The sequence below is a fragment of the Aquila chrysaetos genome (genome assembly GCF_900496995.4).
Source record: "Aquila chrysaetos chrysaetos chromosome W unlocalized genomic scaffold, bAquChr1.4 W_unloc_1, whole genome shotgun sequence".
Taxonomy (NCBI): domain Eukaryota; kingdom Metazoa; phylum Chordata; class Aves; order Accipitriformes; family Accipitridae; genus Aquila; species Aquila chrysaetos.
The window spans coordinates 102777-123534 of NW_024470321.1; the positions used below are offsets into that span (position 1 = coordinate 102777).

The 20758-nt window shown below is 39.7% G+C and overlaps 1 protein-coding gene across 1 annotated transcript in view; it reads left to right on the forward strand.

Moving 5' to 3' along the window:
• Positions 1-20758, forward strand: part of LOC115338108 (ubiquitin-associated protein 2-like) — a 68701-nt gene that overhangs the window by 14532 nt on the left and 33411 nt on the right. Inside the window, 6 exon segments of the mRNA XM_041121355.1 lie at positions 82-159; positions 10498-10552; positions 11351-11476; positions 11766-11869; positions 17026-17085; positions 18247-18299. Of these exon segments, the coding sequence (XP_040977289.1) occupies positions 82-159; positions 10498-10552; positions 11351-11476; positions 11766-11869; positions 17026-17085; positions 18247-18299 (476 nt within the window).

The window sequence follows — 20758 nt, forward strand, 5'->3', positions numbered from 1 at the left end:
TGGGGTTCAGGTTAAGCAGATGGCTATATGGTCTCATGTATGAGTCTCTAAAGCTTCTCTTAAGCTGTCCTCTCTCCACAGTTAGAGCCGAAGAGAATGGAGTGGACAACAATCAAGGAGACAGGCCTTCAGACCGTGGGAAACGTGGCCGTGGGAGAGGTGAGATGGTGGCATTGCTGTGGGACTGGCACTGATTTCATGTCCTGAAATGGAACTCTCCCATTTATTTCTTTAAACACTTCTTTTTAAGCATTTGTTGGTTATCCTTTGATTCTATAAGTACTTCAGCCACCTTTAATTTAGGTACATCCCCCTCCCTTACCCCTTGTCATGTCTTGGTCTCAGAACAACTTAGAAGAATTGACGCAAATCACCTTTATGGTAATTTCCTGTGTAGCAGGCTTGTGTGCTCTGGCTACGGAGAGCTGTTTTCCCAGATCGACTCATGCCAGCCTCCTGTGAGTGGGAGTGCACTGGGCTCCTCAGGATGTACCTTGGCAGCAGGAGAGTACGAGAGATTCCATCTGTAGGGCTCTTGGGGAAGGATTTGATGTGTACTTGTGCTGTTTCTTTGGGGTGGATCTGGTTGTCAGGCTTGCCTTCTGTTTTCGGCACCCAATCAGGGAAATTACAAGCCACCTTAGGGGCTTTTTGGTAAGAGAAGGAATTTGGCATGGAAGAGTTGATGAGAACTGTGGAAAAAGAATACTGTGGAGTCTTAGGTACAACTCCAATCCTATCATGTAGAAGAGATAGGAGAGATGTTGAAAATGGAGTTGATGTGGAATCAAGGGATGTGTAGTTGCTTTGGATTTTCACAGGTTGGAGTGGAAAGAGGCTTGTTTTTCCTTAGAGCAGGAGGAATGAAAATGAGTAACCGAGGTACAGTGCAGATTGTGTGGGGAAGTGGGTATTAAATGAGTTAAATTGATAAAGTGCACAGCAGAGCTAATGTACTTAAGTAATGTCTGACTCGTGAAAAATTCTGCCTTCAGAGGACTCTCTTCTCTTTGGAATATCCAGTAACGAGGCATTCAAAGACAGGCACGTCCAACTTCATAGTCTCCAGATCTGCATCTTGAAGGAGTGGAAAGATGCAAAGACATGTAGCTTCCAGAGGGTTACAAGAATGATTCAGTTGTACCTGTGAATCAGCAAATACCAAATGGTGTGTGCAGAGAGGTAGCTTTGCAGGGGAGGGTGTGGTATAGCTCACAGCTACAGTTTTTGGTATGTTAGCACTGTTAATAGATGGAATGTAAGTCTTTTGGTTATTTGTTTTATAAAATAATCCTTTATACTCAAATTATAAATATAAAGGTAGGATTTTTTTTTTAAATTGTTGGGTGAAACTTAGAGGTTAATTTCAAATGCAGTCTATTTTTTGCTTTGTAACCTTATGGACAATACACTGCTTTTGTTGTCAACACTGTAGCTCTAGATGAATATCATATGTCTCAAGCCAAAGCACTTAATCATCAGATCAAACTGTCATATCTGACTGAAGAAACAGGAACAACTTCAACCAATTTCTGTTCACTGGCTTAGTGTACATAGTATTACTGTATCTCTCTGCCAAATATTTTAGACTGTACATTCATATGAGCAAAGTATCTTAATGAAGTGTTTGCAACTGTCTATGATAAACCTGTTGAACTTCAGGATCATTATATTACAAGTGTGTGTATTCTGTGGCAGGAAATACCTAATTTAATTTTATAATGCAAGCCCTTGAAATCTGCAGGGAGTTGTATAAAGCTGTGTAATTCACTTCTCAGTATTTCAGTGATGCATGACCTTCTTTCTTTGGATATTAGTAGAAATAATAAAAAAAAAAGCTTCCCACCATTTCATTCAGTAGTCTTTCTTTTCTGTTACACAGGATAGTCAAATGTGGGATAAAGTACTTCAGCTGAAAGTAAATAGATTGCTGGTAATCACCACAGAACCCTTTTTCAGAAATGCTTTATGCAGAGTGTGTGTGTGTAGGAATCTAGGCATTGGATACAAAATTAGGGGTCAGCTAATATCTGAGCAATGCACTGTCTCTCTATTTTAAGCTACCTTCTCAGGCTGGGGTTATCTTACTGGCTGCTTTCTAGGGGAAGATTTGCTGGGCCATCGTATTACTGCTTCACTGTAGAACAGCCTAATTTTAAGAAATGATATGCACTGAAAATAGCAGAAATGGGATTGACACTGGAGTGATAATGTGCTGTTTACTGAGGGGGAAAACCCCTGATACTGAGTATTTCAGCCTTGGTGCTGTAGGTGTTGTCCCAAAACGGGGTTCTTCACCCGGTGTGCGAAGAGCCGATAACACACAGAGCCGAGATATTCGTTTATTTCATGTTTGCACAGAGATGGGTACCAGGTGGTAACTCCACACAGCTAGCACCCCTCGGTGAACACACGGAGAACATTTATACACCCCGCGCAACAGCGATCAGTACTTTTACAGTTTCGCTCACCCTTGCTCCTATTGGTTCTCGCAAGCCTCGTCTCCGCTTAAAGTCACAGCGTCCTCCTCTTTTATTGCGCATGCGCCTTGAGGAAGGGGCTGCTGTTGGTAGGGGGCTTTCCCTACCCGAGGGCGGGGTTTTTACTATGTTAATTAGGATAGTTCACTCAAAGTTTGACTTTATCAGTAGTAGAGTTTCCCTTGTGCTTATCTGGGTACTCCCTTCTCTCAGGGTCATGCCTCGTTAACTCCTTCCAGGGGTTAAGTAGCATCCTTTGTTTTGTTTCTTGCATATCTCCAACATAGGCACTAGCTTCGTTGTGCAGTAGATCTTCCATTAATGACTGTGTGACATTCCTTGCAACTTTATAGGGTAGTAGGTATACAGTGTACAAACACCACTGGTTGCTGGTATGCAGAAGATCAGGGATTTGAAGTAGATACACGTTATTGACTGATTAACAGAAAGCAAAAATGCATCACAGGATGTGTTTCAGGATACATCCTGGCTGAAGTTGCTCTGCCCTTAATCTTTGCTTGCTAAACTGAGGGTGTAAACTTTGGCTTGGAAAGGAGTCAAGGAACTTTTTTTTTTTTTTTTAAGATGGCTTTCCCATCTATCTTTTCAGAACTGAATTTCTTGAATGAGCTTAATTTAGATGTAAAAAATACTGTGATGGATAGTAATTGCATCAAAGTGATTATATTTATGTGTCAGTATTGCAAGGATTTGTAACCATCTGGAATGGAATCTCGTGAAGGAATTATGGAGGAAGATGGTTATGTCTTTAGGATTGTCAACTCTAAAAACGTTTCCTCATTTGTGTTTTAATCAGCTGCAGTGTTATATACAAATTGACAAACTTTACAGGCATTTTTTTTTTTTTTTTTTATGCTGCTGTTTTGTACTGTTCTCAGATCTTCAATTTGAAGTGCAGGTCTGTTGTCCCAAAACTTGTGGGATCGTTCACCCGATGTGCAAGCCAATAACACACAGAGTTGAGGTATTAGCTATTTATTGCTGGTTCTGTGCAGAAAGGGGTGCTAGGGGGTATCCCCGCAAAGCTAGCACACCCATCACTAAAACAGTCATTCATTTATACATTGTAAACTAGCATAATTACCATACTCGTTGTTTATCAACCTTTTACTGGTGCCCATAATTCCATATCTTAAAGCTGATTGGTGTATAGTGTCCTCGTCTTCATTTAAAGGTGCAGCATCTTTTAATTTTACTGCGCAAGCTCAGTGGGTGAGGGTCTTCAGGTGGAGGCGGGTATCCTAACTTCTAGAGGTGTGGTCTTCATATTGTAATTAGTTAAATTCACCTAAAGGGCACGTTTTTAGCTGATTCATGTGGTATAGCCAAGCTTCATGGGCAACCAGCCCACTAAAGTTTCTGGTTCCTAGTTTTAGGTTGATTTGTTCCTTCTATTCCATTGTCATGTCAAGAGTTGCTTGCCTAAGTGATTTACATCGATTACTTATCTTTTGTTCCCTGAGTTTGTACAAAATTACGACCATAAACATTTCAGGTCTGGTTCTCCCACTGTCCTCCACTCCATGTTGAAAAGGATGTGGTAGAGCTAGAAAAGGCTTTTGAAGGTACTGGGAAGACTGCATTTATGGGGCGTGAGGAACAAGCAGACTAGGGCTTCTCCACCTGCAAAAGAAAGGGCTGAGTGGGTGTATGGTAGAGATCTGTAAAATTTCTGCGGAGAAGGTTCTGTGGGGAAATCAACTGATCACTCCAAGAAAGTATGCAAATGAGGGAATATGAAATTAAGTCAGTAGGTTACAGGTTCAAAATGAACTTACGGAGGTGGTTCTTCATACATGTAGTTAACCTGAGGAACTCCTTTCAATAAGATGCTGTGGGTGCTGAAAATGTACACGCAGAGAGACTTGACAATTTCATCCTAAAAAAGAACCACAGCAAGAAAAAGAAAAACCACTGAGGGTTTTGATGTACGTAAATTATCTTTGGCTGAAGAAGCCTGAGCCACAAATGGTTGAAGACCAGGAGAGTGTCCAGAGAAACTGTACTGTGGTTTCAGTTCTTGTACTCTTCCCTAGATATCCAATTGACCATAGCTGATAATGGGATAGCAGGTAGATGAACTTTTGGACTTGATTCAGCATAGAAGTTGTTACAGATTCATGTGTAGCAATTCTCCTGGTTTGCAAAGTGAAAATGGATTTGTTGCTTTTACTTCTGTTCTGTGATTCCCTTCCTCTTCGTCTTTCCAGAGTAACATGAGCATGCCATAAATATGGATGCTGACAGGGAATTTTTTTTTTTTTTAGCAAAACAGAAATAAAAATTAAATGGAAAAACATTATGTTTTAATTTTAGACTTAATCAGCATGACAAGGAGCCTTTCAAACTTTTGTTTTTTTCTGCTGGCTGTATAAGAAAGCAAAGCAGCTTACCCTTTTTGTAAATATCTGACTATAGTCCAGCTTGTATTCTTGTTCTTTTTTTTTTTTTTAAAATGTTTTTTAGATAAGTATGCTATCCTTGAAAAAAAATGAGCTTCTGTAACCAGAATTGCATGTCTAAACATTTTCTTGTTTTAAAAGCTTGGCACAGTTGGCACAGGATATATTTTGGATTTCCTTTGCCAGAACTAGTAAGGATGTTGGTTTTTCTAAAACATGAATGTAGAGCAGACTTTCTGGAGGTCACAATCTGAAGTCTGTTTAGTTTTGCTGTAGTTGATTCTGCATTGGTTAGGAAGCTGTGTGTGTCATGTAAAATTTTTTTTTTTTTTTTTGAGATTAACCAGAATTTAGCTTTAACATAAGTTATTTATTTTCTTTTAAACATAAATTTAGAGTTGAAAGTTTTCTGCATGTGCTTCTAAAAATGGTTATAGAGTACATGCAGTATATAAAACTGATCCAATGCTTCTAGCTTTATGATGACTAATAAGACAAAAGTGATTTGAATCATTAAATATAGCTTCAGTGTTTGTTTTGGTAGTATGGAATACCTAGAATACAAACTTTCTATACTTAGCCTCCTTATCTCTTCATAATGTTTAAGCCTCCGTCACCTCGGCGTCTGCTGGGAAGATGGCTGGCTCTGCATTTCCAGAGCAGAGACCAGGGCTGTTCAGTTACTGTGTAGTTGGAGATAAGCACAAATCTTAGGGTGTTGCCTGCCCTTCCAGTCTGCATTTCCTTTTCCTTTCAGCTGTTCTTAGGCCTCTTTCTTAACCTTAAAGTGTCTTCATTTAATTTAAACCTGTCAGCGTGAAAATCTGAGTTTTGAAATAAAGCACCTAAGTTGCAGTGCAAGGATTTAGGTCTGCAAGCTCAGCAAACTGGATTTTCTACAGAATAGGCTATTAAGTTAATGGGCTAGGCCCATCCGAGTTGTGGTACTGCACACTTCTCATACTCCCATGTAGTGTGCCTTTTTTTGGGGGGAAGAAACGTTGTGAATGAGATGAACGATTCTTTCCATGCGTGGACGGTACCAGAGTGAAGACTTGATTGTGTGATTATGAGTGTTTTGAACTCCAAACGGGTTTTAGTGGAAACAGAAAATCTCGCTGCCTGCCTGGGTATAAGTGTTGACTTCTCTAGAATTCATTCCAGAAAAGAAAAATGTAAATCGAATAAGTGATGGCTAATGTGAACCTAGTCAACTGAGGGAGATGTGCTGGAGAGCAGGACCCCCCCCCCAACAGTACACAGTTGAACAGAGTTACAATGTTAAAGGAAACAAAAATGTTTTAAATAGTTCATAATTTAAAATTACGTTGGATAGGGGTAGTAGCAGGAATGTTGATCAGAATCAATTTTAAACATAGTTCCCCAGTCCTGGTTTCCTGGAACAGAAATGAGTAAGCAATGCTGCCTTGATACTTTAGGCGGCCGTTTGTAGATCCAAGTGTAAAGGAATGTGAAGAAATGTTATGAGGGTTTATATGAGGCAAGGCAGTAATTTTGTTCTTTGCCTGATGTCTGTCATTTGCTTTTGTGCTCAATATGCTGATTGATTGTAAGAAAGTCTATTCCTTTAGACTCACTAGATTTAATGAGCTACTGCCAAGTCACTTGTTCTCTTTTTGTGGGTAGATAAAAATGTTGATAGAAGAATTGCTGATTGTGAATTACCACAGGAAAAAAAAAAAATTTTGTAAACATTGACTGTTGTGATCTAAACCATATATACATATCTTTTTAGAGTAGTGTTAAAGCTATACTTTTTATGTTACAAGCATAAACTGGCATTACTGCTGGGAGGAATTGGTCCTGTCTGTCTCCTGGTGCATTTTAACTTTGTCAGAGGATTGATCTAAGTTTAAAATTAACCAAGCCAAAAAAGAAAAAAGGGGGCAGGCATCATGGTAGCTGGGGACAACAGGTTTTTTTTGGTGGCTTATCCTGGTGTAAAGGTGACTGTTTTCCTGGCATTTAGCAAGCAGGGAACTGGTTCGGAGAGCTGATCCAACAGTGAACTAATAATTTTGTTTTCTGATGGTGGTTTTGTGCTCGCTCACTGGTACGTGCAAAACTGTCAGTGCAGGAAAGAGAGTAGAGCTTGTGATCACTGGTGAGAAAGACCTCGGTTGTAGTAGTTCTGATTTAAACAGGTTTAAGCTACTATGGGATTGCATGCTCAGAATTTGGGTCCCTGCTCTGAATTGCGGTGTGAAGCTGTCGTGGTTTAAGCCCAGCCAGCAACAAAGCACCACAAGGCCACTTGCTCGCTCCTCCCCCCCATGGGACGGGGAGGAGAAAATATAATGAAAAGCTTGTGGGTCAAGATAAGGACAGGGAAGGATCACTCACCAATTATGGTCACGGGCAAAAACCAGACTCAACTTGGGAAAACACAAAATCAATTTAATTTACTACCAATCAAATCAAAACAAGGATAATGAGAAGTAAAACCAAATCTTAAAACGCCTTCCCCCCACCCCTCCCTTCTTCCCAGGCACAACTCCACTCCCAATTTTCTCTACCTCCTCTCCCCCAGCGGCACAGGGCGATGGGGAATGGGGGTTGCAGTCAGTTCATCACACATTGTCTCTGCCGCTCCTTCCTCCTCAGGGGGAGGACCCCTCACTCTTCCCCTGCTCCAGCGTGGGGTCCTTCCTACAGGTTGCAGTTCTTCACAAACTGCTCCAGCGTGGGTCCTTTCTGCGGGCTGCAGTCCTTCAGTCACAGGCTGCTCCAGTGCGGGCTTTCCCATGGAGTCACGGCCATCTTCAGGGGCACCCACCTGCTCTGGCGTGGGGTCCTCCACGGGCTGCGGGTGGGCATCTGCTCCACCGTTCACCTCCATGGGCTGCGGGGGGACAGCCTGCTGTCTCATCATGGGCTGCAGGGGAATCGCCTCCTGGCGCACCTCCTTCTTCTTCACTGACCTTGGTGTCTGCATAGGTGTTTCTCTCGCATTCCACTCCCCTTTCCACTGCAGGTTTCCCTTAAATATGTGTCGTGGTTTAACCCCAGCCAGCAACTAAGCACCACGCAGCCGCTCACTCACTCCCCCCCACCCAGTGGGATGGGGGAGAAAATCAGGAAAAGAAGTAAAACTCGTGGGTTGAGATAAGAACGGTTTAATAGAACAGAAAAGAAGAAACTAATAATGATAATGATAACACTAATAAAATGACAGCAGTAATAATGAAAGGATTGGAATGTACAAATGATGCACAGTGCAATTGCTCACCACCTGCCGACAGATGCCCAGTTAGTCCCCGAGCGGCGATCCCCCCACCCCCACTCCCCCCAGTTTATATACTAGATGTGACGTCACATGGTATGGAATACCCCGTTGGCCAGTTTGGGTCAGCTGCCCTGGCTGTGTCCTGTGCCAACTTCTTGTGCCCCTCCAGCTTTCTCGCTGGCTGGGCATGAGAAGCTGAAAAATCCTTGACTTTAGTCTAAACATTACTTAGCAACAACTGAAAACATCAGTGTTATCAACATTCTTCTCATACTGAACTCAAAACATAGCACCGTACCAGCTACTAGGAAGACAATTAACTCTATCCCAGCTGAAACCAGGACAGTGCATCATTAGTAAATGGTGTTTAATGCTGTATTGATAGCTGTAGGAAGTAAATTTATTACATAGATGGCCCCTACAGTGTCCCCAAGTAAGCTTGTTTAGTTGGTTCTACTCTTAAAAAAAAATTATTTACTGGGCAGAAAGATAATCCAGAGTGCACTGACTTCTGTGCATCTGAGAGCTGCGACCCCGTTATGCCATGGATCAGCTTCCCAGATTGGGGATTTTAGGTGGGTTAAGGAGAGAAGAGCAGTAGAATAGGTAGGCTGAGCAAGGAGGTTCAGAGGCCGAGTTACAATCAGTTGGGTACAGCAGGGTCTGGGGCACTGTTGTTTATGGCAGAGCAAAGAGCACAGCTCCACGTGTGGGCTCGGTGAATAGGGATGGCGATTGCCGGGTTGCAGCTGTTGTTACCTCTTTCCTAACCTCTGTCTGTCCTCTTTCCAACCAATTGTGAAAAGAGAGCAAAGATGGGAAAATGTAGAGATAGATGGCCTGGCCTAGTGTCAGATTTCAGTTCTTCTGTGTTGCTGGATGGGAATCCTTCCTCTGCAGGTTTCTATGGTTCCTCTGTAGCTAGCAGTTGTCATCTTGTATAGGATGTGGGTAAACTCTTTCATCAAGTGTGGGTAAAGCTGTCCTGCTGTTTTGATGCTTATAAGAAGTCCTTAAAAATGTAGGTGGTAGACATTTTAGACGTCCAGAAATGCCCTAGTTCACTGTACAAGTTTTAAAAGACAAGGGGAAGAACGAGTGGTGAGGGGAAGGAAAGGAAAGTCCTTAAAATAGGAACTTCCTAAACTGGTTTTACCATGTCCTGGAGCTACTGTTCTTATTCAGTTTAGGTGGTCCCCTGAAAATAAGGGGTAATTTTGATCCAAATTCTAACAGCCTATCATGGGTAATTCTGATGTTTGGACAACCAGTGTATTGGTGACTTAGGATTATAACTTTTGTGCTCTGGTAAACTTGTAGTTGCTTGGTGACTTATAATTACCACAGAATTTTGTCGTTAAAATAAACATTGCTTTGTTCTCAGTCTGCAGCTCTTGACGTCCTCCTATTCTTGTAATACAAAATAATATTCATAGTCTTCCTCAAAAAAACCAACAAACTGGAAAAGCCTCAGATATTGAGGTCCTAAAAAAGGAAAAAATCCAAAACCTATGTAGAAATATGCCACATGTAAGAAATAGTTTCTAACAGTTTACGTAGATGTGTGCTTTATGGATGGTTAAGTAATACAAAAATTTTCATGCCTTGTTGGCACTATGCAACATGCAAAAATAAAGCCATTCACTGTATCGAGAAGCTTGTAAACTGAGGCTGGTAACCAAAATTGGAGGCAACAAATATTTGTTGTTGTTAAAATAGAAATGAATATCCTTGTGGGTGATAACAAGGAAGTTTGAGTAATTTGAATTGGGTAATTTTCATGTCAGTAACTATGATTAAGAGGGAAGCAGAAGAAATGTGTGGTTGCAGGTTGGCAAAAGCACAGGAGGGTAGGGGTAGACAGGTGGGCTGAGTCAGAGAAGGAAACAAATGGAGTATTTAAACTTTCTCCTCACAGACAAGAAGTGACAGGGAATTTCTTGAGAGATCAGGGTACGCAGGGAGGCTGGGATTCTAGAGCATCTTAGGCAAGAGTGAGAAATTTAAAGACAAAATTTTGATCAATGTCTAATGATTTGGCAATAGCAGTCTCATGTGGGATGGGTCTTTAGGTAAGTCCTTTTCTTGGCATTTGGAGCTACTTTACTAGATACAGAAAAGATAGCAAAGAATTGCAAGTCCTACTGAAATGTGTAGTCTTAGATGAACTGTGGCTTACTTGCGTGTGTTAGGGAAACAAATTCTCCTGTGAGGAAATTTGGGAAGTAAATGATGTTTAACTTTAACTACAGTAGTTTTCTTCTTCAACCATAGTATTTTTTAATGTGACAGACTAGTGATTGGTGGCTCCTATGCTGTTGCTGTTAAATGGTGTTTTCTCTCCTAGGGTTTGGACGTGGCAGAGGGAGCGGAGCGGGGAGGTTTTCAGCCCAAGGCATGGGGTAAGAAACATGCAGAGCACAGATTTTGGCAAGGATCAAACTCAGTGGCAATATTATTTGACAATATTAATATTGCCACTGTATGTATTAATATTGCTGTATGTTTGATAAACCAATATAGATGCAAAAATTCACAGATCTGTTACATGATTAATGGATTATTTTTGTCTTAAACCAGTATTTCTAACTAGACACACCTATACAAACCTAATGTAAGTTCTCTCAGTGTTAATATCTCAAACTTGGAGAACCCATTTGTATCTATCAGTAGCAGCCACATAGTGCCTAGGAGGCTGAAAGTTCTGTGTGGTGCAGATAGTCCTAGGTCTATTTAAAAAAAAGATCTGTTTCAGTGTAATGTAGAACGTCCAAGTTCTATATAAAACCAGAAAGACTAGCGATTATAAGCTTTCTCCTGTTTTTGAGGTTTGATGCTTTAGCTGTTTGGACATACATTGACCCTAAAACAGAATCAAAAGAAGTTAATCAGCAGCTCTAAAGTTTGTTCTCAGTTTTGTTGGAATAACTTACTTCAGAGAAGTGTAGCCTCTACTACTTTCACTCAGTGTTTGCCTTTAATGACATTTCATGTAATATCAGTGATGTCACGATGAACAGAAGGCTCATACTACTTATCTAATAATCCTTCTTGTTCATACTTCTAGATGATAAACTGAAAAGAGGTTTTTCTTCAATAATCCTTTTTCACCTTTTAGCTGCATCTGTGTGTTTTGGCATTGGTGTCAGGAGTGCATTCTGAAATAATCTTACTGATGTTCCGACTCCTGTCCTGTGCAGGTCTGGTGCTCTGAAAGGATATGATACTGGTTTCTCATCAGTCAGCCACCTGCTGAGAAACTATCATCTGAGAGTGGCTTATCATTGTGCATATAAACTAATGCTTTATAAGTTGGGGAGGAGTAGGTATGCTGTTAACTGCTTTTTCAGAAATTGTTGTTTTGGTTCAGTTTCTCTACAGTAATTTTTTTTTTCAGTTTTCTCACTTTTTTTCTCCACTTCTTTTCTCTTTTCTCCCTTTTTTATCTGTGTTTGCTCATAGAGGAAAAATTTCTTTTGAAACCAAAACTATCAAGATAAATTACATGGAAATAGAGATGTTAAATCTAATACAACTTCAGCTAGAAATGATGACGCTTGTGTTCATTGAATGATCCATGTGTTCTCTTCCATTTCTTAACTTTTAAAACTCTAGGACATTTAACCCTGCAGACTATACAGAGTCTTCTGCCACTGATGGCTTTGGGACAAAATCAGAGACTTGGGAGACTGGTCAGAATGATGCAGATGATGGAACTGGTAAGATGCTTCAAGAAGTGGAAGGATTGGAATGAAGACCTGTAGCAAATTGCAGTTAAAATAACCATTTTGTTAGTGTTCAATTAACTTCTGAAAAAGTGAATACATCTCACATGACACAGATATTAGTTCATTTTTATAGCTTAACTGCTACTAATGCGCAGAGCACATGCTGTAGCCTGAGTGACGCTCTGGTTAGAATGAAAGGAAGGCAATTTGCAATTTTTTTGTTTTGGTACTAACAATCCCTTGAGAGACAAAGGGATTTGAAGTGTTATTGGAAGAACCTTCTTTGTGAAGAACTGTTTAGATATCTTAAGTACTGCTTAAGAGCTCACCTAATGTAGTTAAGGAGTGCAAGTCCTACTAAAAATGATTGGTCCACAGGCATTGGGCAGTAGGGTGTGAATATCTAAGTAGAAGAAGAAAAAGAAAAGAAAAACTGTTTACAAACATGAATCCACTCAGTGACACTGGGATGGCTTTGGCAGCCCCACTTGTACAATGCAAGAATGTAAGGATGTGAGTTTCTGGGATGGAGGAGAGTTCCAAGATCTGCCACCTTTGAAGAGAAGAATTAACTAAAGCATGAGTAGGCACTTGAATGGAAGCCAAAAGAGCAGTCTGCCTGTCTGAAGATAGAGGCAGCTGTGTGTTTCTGTATGAAGTTTCAAGTTTGAAGTACGTACTCCTGGCTAAAGACAAGAGACAGACATAGTTTGGAAAGGAACTGCTTAACAGTGGTCTTGTGGTGATTCAGAAATGAAGAATGTGACCTGCTTGTCTGTGATTGGGGAAAACAGGATACCTTGCTGCTTCCCATAGTCTGTGACAGGAGATGAATACAAAGGAAACCCTGTGTCAGGATGGAGAAATTCATGTATGTTATTGTCCACACTTGGGAACCATCGAGTGATAGGAGAGTTTTTTTGTTTGTTTTTTTTTTTAACCCCAGCAAAGGGTAACTTTTCTGATCTCTTCATTGCTGAAGCCTACTCAGATTTTTCATCAACCCCTGTGTCAAGGGTGGAAGGAAAAGACTGATACTGGAGGCCAGGGTGTGCTCCGTTGAGCTCTGCTGTGAGTCTCTTGAGATGCAGCTTTCTAAACTTTATACAAGCCATTTTCCACTTAACCAGAGAAGACAATAACAGGCTCAGAGTTTAGGAGGGCTTATTAGGCAGCTGTTTTGTCACTCTGAGTGCCTTCTAGTCCAGTGTGGGAGAGTGGCACTGAGTATATTAATGGTTATTGAAAGGGAGCTCTTTTGCCAAATTATGTCATCTTTCCAAGGAATTACTTTTGAAATGACTTGGTGCTATAGCGCAAACAGAAACGCACTTTTTATTTTCACTCATGTTAGTTTTTCAAATAAGTTTATCAGATAATGAGTTAGAAGGACACCTAATGACTTGAAAATTCCCCTAGGAATACTGATACTGTTGTTTGCTATATGGTAGCAGAGGGCAGGGTATGTTGTCACAAGTATTGCAGAAGCAATAAGGTTAACTAAAGAAAAAAGACAATACAAGAAAGGCATGAGGAGACTGGACCAGAGGTAGAAAATTCACTGGTTAGTTATTAATGAATGCAACTGTAAGGCTGTGGCTTACAAATGACTTGTGCTCCACTTCCCAAGTGAGCTTGAATGTTTTGTGACCCTCCCTGCTAACTCTGGGTAGCCTTCATGTGCCTCCCCTATGGCAACCTCTGTTCCTTCTTGTAGGCATCTCCTCAGTCTTCAGTAATGGAAGAATTCTGCCTAGGAATGAGAGTAGCTCAGCGTGGCTAAACAGATCCCTGTAAGAGTACAAATGTGTCTACATGAGGGGTTTGCTGCTGAGCAAACAGATTGGTGGAAATTCAAAGTGTACTAGTTGATGTGTGGAACTTCTTTTTGGATGCCAAGTGTGTTTTTGCTGTTAGGCTGTGCACATGTCACCGAGAACTGCACTGAACTTCAGTAATGCAACTTAAGGCATGTATGGAAAGTTGGGGGGCATGGTATGGAGAAGGTGTGAGAAAGCATTTGGGAATTTTCCCTGGCCTTGTCAGATTAATGGTTCTTAGGGGTATGAATGAGTGAGTGTCAGTGTGGGGAGTTCCTGCAAAATCATTTGGTTGGTGGAAATTTAAAGTAAACTAGTTAAGTGTGAATGTTCTTTCTGGGTGCTAAGTACCTTTTTGCTGCTAATCTTAATTTTCTTTCAGTCCAAATGGAAAAGGCACTGTAATTGACAAAACAAAAATGTCTCTCTCTATATGACTATAGGAAGAGCTTTATTTTTACAGTGTTTCTTCTTTAGACAAGCTGTAAGAATGTCAGAAATAAGTCCCTGAGCCAAAAAGAAGAGATCTCTTTAAAAAGAGTAGGCTTTAAAATTGAATCATTTAGTTTTGTTCAAGTGGGAAGCACTTTCAACCTTGTGATGGAAAGCATCTTGAGGGTTATTAGAGGAGGCTGCAGCTGGGGTAGTAGTTTTAAAGCAGAAGAGAGAGTGCTGGGAAGGAAGATGGAAGCAGGGGTAGGGGGAAGGAGTGGCAGGCAAGGTGTGAGGCTGGAAGCAGGTTGTACAAAGTTGAGCTGTTGATTTGGCTTGTTAATCACAAATATTAGTTTTCAATTGTTTTTTTTTTTTCCCTTAATTTACAGTGCTGTTATGTTAGTTACAAATCAACAGTCCCAGTAATAAGTAAGTTACCAATGTGGAGTTACTAAAGATGTGAATGAGGGGAATGTACATGTATGGAAATCCATAAAGCCTGCAGTGGGCTAGTGAAGGATGTCAGATAAGAGTATACACAGAGGAAGGGCAGGATGGAAATCCCTCTCTTTATTCCTCATTACCCAGTCCCATTTCTTCTTTCATCTTAAAAAAAAAAAAAAAAAAAGAAAACAAAATTAGCTCATACTAGCTACTTGGAAAATTAGTGTCTTTCATTTGCAGTTACATTAAAAAGGAGATAACTGGGCAACTACCTGGAGAAACAAAACCAGCTTTGTGTATCAAAATGTTTTCTGAAGACATCATGCAAATATAGACTCTCTGTGGAGTTCTGAGTATTTACTAAGTATTTCCTCTTTAAGCCAGTGCTGGGAAAGGATCAACATCAACATTTTCAATTAAAAAGAAATACGCTATTTGTTTCCAAAATGTAGTTGCCCCCATATGTGCTCTGAAAGCGCTCTAGAACCTCTTGTCCTGAATCGTTGCAGATGCCAGAGGAATTGAAGTAGCCTGAATGAAAGGTGTTTCTAGGTGCACCATTGTGTAATCCTATAGAAAAGCTAGCTGGTTCTGTGGAGGTAAAATTTAGTGTTGTTGGTTGAAATAAAAAAGAGAGTAAAGGGTGAATCTTTAATGGTTCATAACATTTAAATGTAATTGTATTCCAAATAATTCAGCATCGGTTTTCCTGCATCCTAAATTTTATCGAAGTAATGTACAACTGAAAGGCAAAGAGAAGGGACAGGTGGGAGGAAACAAAATGACCAATCCTCATCCAAAATGGAATAAACTTGAACAGCGTGATATTTTCTTACAGGCATGCTGAGTGTTCAGTCTCTTACCTTTTTTTGTAATGTGCAAGTCAGTGGGAGATCCTGAACATCAAATCACAGCAGTTCTTATAAATTATGTTGGAGGTGGTCACTTCTCAAAGTAGGTTATAAAAATGGTATTGTATTCTGGTAATTTTCCAATACCTCTACTTTGATAGAGTTTCATAAATTTCACAGAAAAACTTCATTCATTATTATCTTGGTTATGAGCAGCCTTAAATGACTCTGAAACTGAAGAACGACAAGAAAGAAAAAATAAATTATAGTGTAACTGTCAAGGGGGAAGAAGGGAATCGTGTAGCTTGGAAGTTACAAGGAAGTTGTTGGTTTTTTTAGAACTGCTGTAAAAGTCAGAAGGAACATTTTAAGGAAACCTTCAGGTCATTCTAGAATGTGAGTGTAATCCAGAAGGAAAGGATTAGTACATAAGTTTGGAATAGACCAAAATAAAATTATTTGGGGGCTAATATCTATGGCTGATTATTCAAAAAAGGAGAAAAAAAAATCAAACAGTGTGACAAGAAGTGAGGAATTGGAGGAAAATAGCTGAAGACTTGCTGAAAACATATAGTATACTTTTTATTGGCTTTATAACTTTCTAAAACTAAACTTGTTACAAAGGGAAACAGGAAAGAGTCACAGATAGCCATCTAGGTTGAAGTTGCTATGACAAGGATCCTTGAAAACACAAAGCATAATTTCTGTGGAAAACAGAGAACTCTTAAATTGTGATGCTTTGCAAGGCTTGGGGGTAAAGGTTGGGAAGAGGATATATGGAGTTGCAATAATGCCAAGGTGGATTTTGGACTAAAAGGAAATTGATACACTTGTGGCAAGATCAGACTTAAAATCCCATCAATAGGAGGAAGGTGTTAGCAAACTGGATTTAGTGCAGAGAAGAGCAGTGAAATAACTGAGGCTGGAAGGATTGAGTTGGGAAGGTAGAGTGTTAATAAGCAACAATAATAAACTTAGCTTGGGTAAACTAATAAAAGGGTGAAGGGTTGTGTCCAGTATTTAAAAAGAGTAAACTCACAGAACCATGGTCATAAGTAGGAGCAACAGGTAAACGTTTAAACTGAATGTCAGGAAAATGTCCCAAGTATTATTCCAAACAGGCTTGGTCTCCCAAAGGTGGTGGGGGATGCTCAAGAGTTGGGCTTGATTTGTCTGAGCTCTTTTTGTGTTTGTTTTAGCAGACTCCAAGCTCCATTGTTAGAGTTCTGACACCAACTTGAGGTTTGTCTTCTACAGAGGCAGGCCTTGCTCTGACTGATGGGAGACAAATATAAGCAGGGCAAATACCAGGATGTATTTCTTTAAAAAAGAAATATCAGAGGAAGGGATCCTGTGCTGGTCAGGGGGAGGGAAAGAAAATCAACTGTTTCTCTAAAAACTGCTGCTTGTTGGGCTTTTCCTCTTTTCCAAAATTTCTGTGGAAATGTGTGGATTAGTCTAGAAATTTGAGGCATTGTTGTAATTTTGCTGTGCTCGGATATGATTATTAGTTATTTTTCAAGTGCCTCGATATGTAGAAACCTCCTGGTTAAATGTGAGCACAAGATGTTTCAGGCAACTCTGTATTGCTCCACAGAGCCAACACAGAGCAGATGTTACCTTGCTCAGGACCTGCCAAATAATTTTGGATTCCAAGGTATAAACTCCCTCCCTTCTCCCCACTGTGTGTATGTCTTCGTGGTAGGCCTGTTTGCCTCACTGGATTAGTGCCATTCGACCCTCCTCTGCCCAAGACGCTGCTTTGTAAAGGTGTACAAAAGAATGCACTAATGTAGTGATGACATTAGTACAAACTGGATTTGATGCTGTCTTCAGGGGGCTTGTTTCTGGATGAATGTGTCTCAGAGGGTTCCTGGTTAAGTAAAAGGAGATGATTAAAGCAGTAGTTCTTTTGCTTCTGTACTTGATCAAAGGTGATGGTAGCAGGAACTTTACTGCTGGTATTTTCTTCACTCGGGGTTATGTAGTTTAAATGAAAGCTCTGGTTGTTGCTGGGATAACCTTCCCTATGCTTACACTGGTGGGCAAGGCCTTCAGTCCTTTTATTGCTCTTGCATGTCTGTGCCTGCTGTTTCCTATGGAAGGGATCAGGTTTTTGCATCTGTAGGATTGTTTCCTGTAGTTTTCCCATTGCCGCATGCTGTGCGCCAGTGTTTGCCAAATAAACTCTGCCACAAGTTACGGGAAGAAGTGTTTTGCAGCTACAGTGGAAGCTTATTGACTCTTCTGCTGCCGTTATATGAATTATTTATGTTTTAAAATAAAATTGCTCTATCAGGGGAAGGGATTGGGGTTGTTTTGCCCTGAGGAGAGAGTTAACAGGTTGGAAAGGAGCCTCCAGAGGCATACCTTAGGTCTTGAATCTGAGTATGTTGAAAGTAGGATTATGGAGCAGGTGTCATGGTTGTGTTTTGTTCAGGCTCTGTATAAATTTGTGCATGAAACTGGGAGATCCCGTGGGAGGGTTGAGTAACCTCTTGCTGTCATTGGGGACGTAGGAGGAAGTTTTTCCAGTGTTTGGGATTAATCACTGGTTGCAGACATGCATTCATGCAAATTATGTCTGGTACCATAGTGGCTAAGAAATGCCTGAAATCAGAAATTAAAGGGGGAAAAAAACCCTCCCAAAATTTTAAATCTGCAGACCAATTTTCTAGAGCTTCCCATGTTTCCAACCACCATCTCCTTGCTTTGTTTTCATAATGAAAACAGGATTGCTTATAAAGCAGAAGGGTTGAAATACAACATTGTGCTTTTAGCTTGTAACTGTTTTCTTTCCTTCCCCAAATTACAATAGGAGCGTGGAAAAACTCAATAGAAGAATGGACAGCAGAAGACTGGAATGAAGATGTAAGTGTACCTTGTTGGATATACCAATTGATTATTTACCTTTTTCAGAGTTTCTGTGTTGTCTTCAAAAACTGTTCGAAGTGATACTTTGCTGTAGGCACGCAATGATATTTCTTACTGTGTTTCTTGATGTAATTCCTGTTTAAATATATATATATTTAGATAAGCTTATTTTTAAAATAAAATTTAATCAAGAAATATTAATTTATTTTGCTGGGTGGACAATACATAGATAATAAAATTTTAAGTTTTATCCCAAATTAAGTATTTGTGAATTATAGTTCTTCACTGCTCAATGCTGATGGGTGTTAACTGCATACTTCCCCCTACTATTGTGTAGGTATTTAAAGCCCTATTATCACAAGACTTTTATGTAATTAAGTGCTGAAGCTTACTATCAACTTTAGACTCCTCATTTGATGCTTTTTGTTTGAAATCTGCATAATTGTTCCACTTAGTCCACTTCATGTTCATAATATTAAGAAAGGAGCTAGTAGTATGCTGAAGTTAGCACTTAATTGCTTCATTCCTGTTGTTTCATCATGATGTGTTGTCTAAAGTACTACAACAATTTTGGTTCTCATTCTTTATCAAGCAAGAGATGTCTTCATGTCTGCAAAATATTTGGCATTCGTGATCATCACATGGGTGAAAATTGCATTTGTGATTTTAAGTTTTCAGGTATTAAAGCTTAAGCAGCTCAGAAAACAAACTAGATAGCAAGAAATATGGAAAGGAAAACTTAGCTTTTAAGAAGTTTTTCATATTTTATAGGAACATCCATTATTTCAAGTTGTCTCGGAAGTCATCCCTTTTGCCTCCTCCTGTAGGGTGGCGTGTCAGTGTTATCCCTAGAAATGTGTGAATGTGTCATATACCAGATATAAAAAAATCTGTCCTTACCTAATGAGAGGGCTGTGTCTTTCGAAAAAATTAAAAGAAACTCTAAAATTCCTAGGTTTTCTGTATCAGTTACTGCCATCAAAAGCTGGCATCTTTTTTAAACCTGTCCTCTATTTCTGCAGTATATGCTAGAGGTGGACTAAGGGCTAAGGATAGTGAAAATTTATGGCCTTGTTCTCACCCCTGTTTGATGCTGGTACAATACAGCATTTGTAGTACAGGAGGGGTGTTGAGCAATGCTGACTAGGGATATAAATTTTTTTTAATTAATTATTAAACCTGAGTAATTTGCACATGAATCTTGAAAGAGCAGCAGATGAAATCTCTAGCCTGTTGTTAATTTTTATTGATTTTAGAGTGCTGGAAAAATCCCTGTAACCTAGGAGAAAGTTGTTCATGTGCTGATGTTCAGAAAGAGTGAATGAAATGGCGAGCTGCAGACAAATTAGCCCAAAACATCCCTGGGGGAAAAAATAAAGGAAAAATTGATTTATCATCTGATTTAAAAAAAAAGAAGTGTAAGAATACAGCTCGTGCCATTCAGTGGTTTTATGGAAAATAGGTCCACTTCAGATAAACCTGATCTTGGTCTTTAAGTAAATTACAAGTTAACTGTGAAGATAGAGTATGTCCTTGTAAGAGATTTGATCTACATCTTTTGTTCTAAAAATAATTACATGCTATCACAAAACACATTAAGTGGATTAAAATCTGCCTTGCAAATTTCAGCCAATAAATCTTTTGCAGGAGGACCCTTATTGAATGTGAGCATTTCTAGGAGGGCTATAAAGGAATCCAGTCCCAGGCCAGATGCCATCTAGTGTCTTTATCAATGATTTGGAAGTAAAAATATAATCACTGCTGAATAAAATGTGTGGGAAATCCAAAAATTATTGGAATGGCAATTAAAAGTAAGCTAGTCATGCAGAGAAATTTGGACCTCTGCTAGACTTAACCTGTTCAAATGACAAATGCTTTAATATAGCCAAGTGCCCATTTGTTTTATAGGAATAAAGGCGCACCTCCAGAACAAGGGGCTTTTTTCTGGAAAGCAGCAACTGAAAAATTTTCAGGATTGTAGTGGATGATGAAAAAAGAACAGCTCAGCATGATCTCCTAAAGGGCTGATGCTGTGGTAAAAAAAGCTTATTGTAGTCTTTTTGCCTGTAGGCGCACTCTTCCCTGTCTCTTAATCATTCTTGATTTATGTATGTAGACTCTCCTGAACTTGATTCTGAAGTACTGTGTCCAATTATTCATTGCTTTTACAAAACAGAAGTTGTGGAAAATAGCTGAAAATTATTTACTGATAGAATTGGTGCTTGAGAGTGAGATTTTTAGTTTACTGAATCTGAAAAGGTTACGTTATTAGCGTATGATGGGCTCTGGTTTTAGTCTAGCAGAAAAAGGCATAATATGAACCTGTGGCTGGAAAATGGAGCTGTGCATTTAAATGTATAATAAACAATTCTAGCAGCATGACTAATGATTAAAACAACCAAGGAAGTTGATGTATTTGCTGTCTGCAGATAAAGACCAGGTGTTTTTCTGAAGAA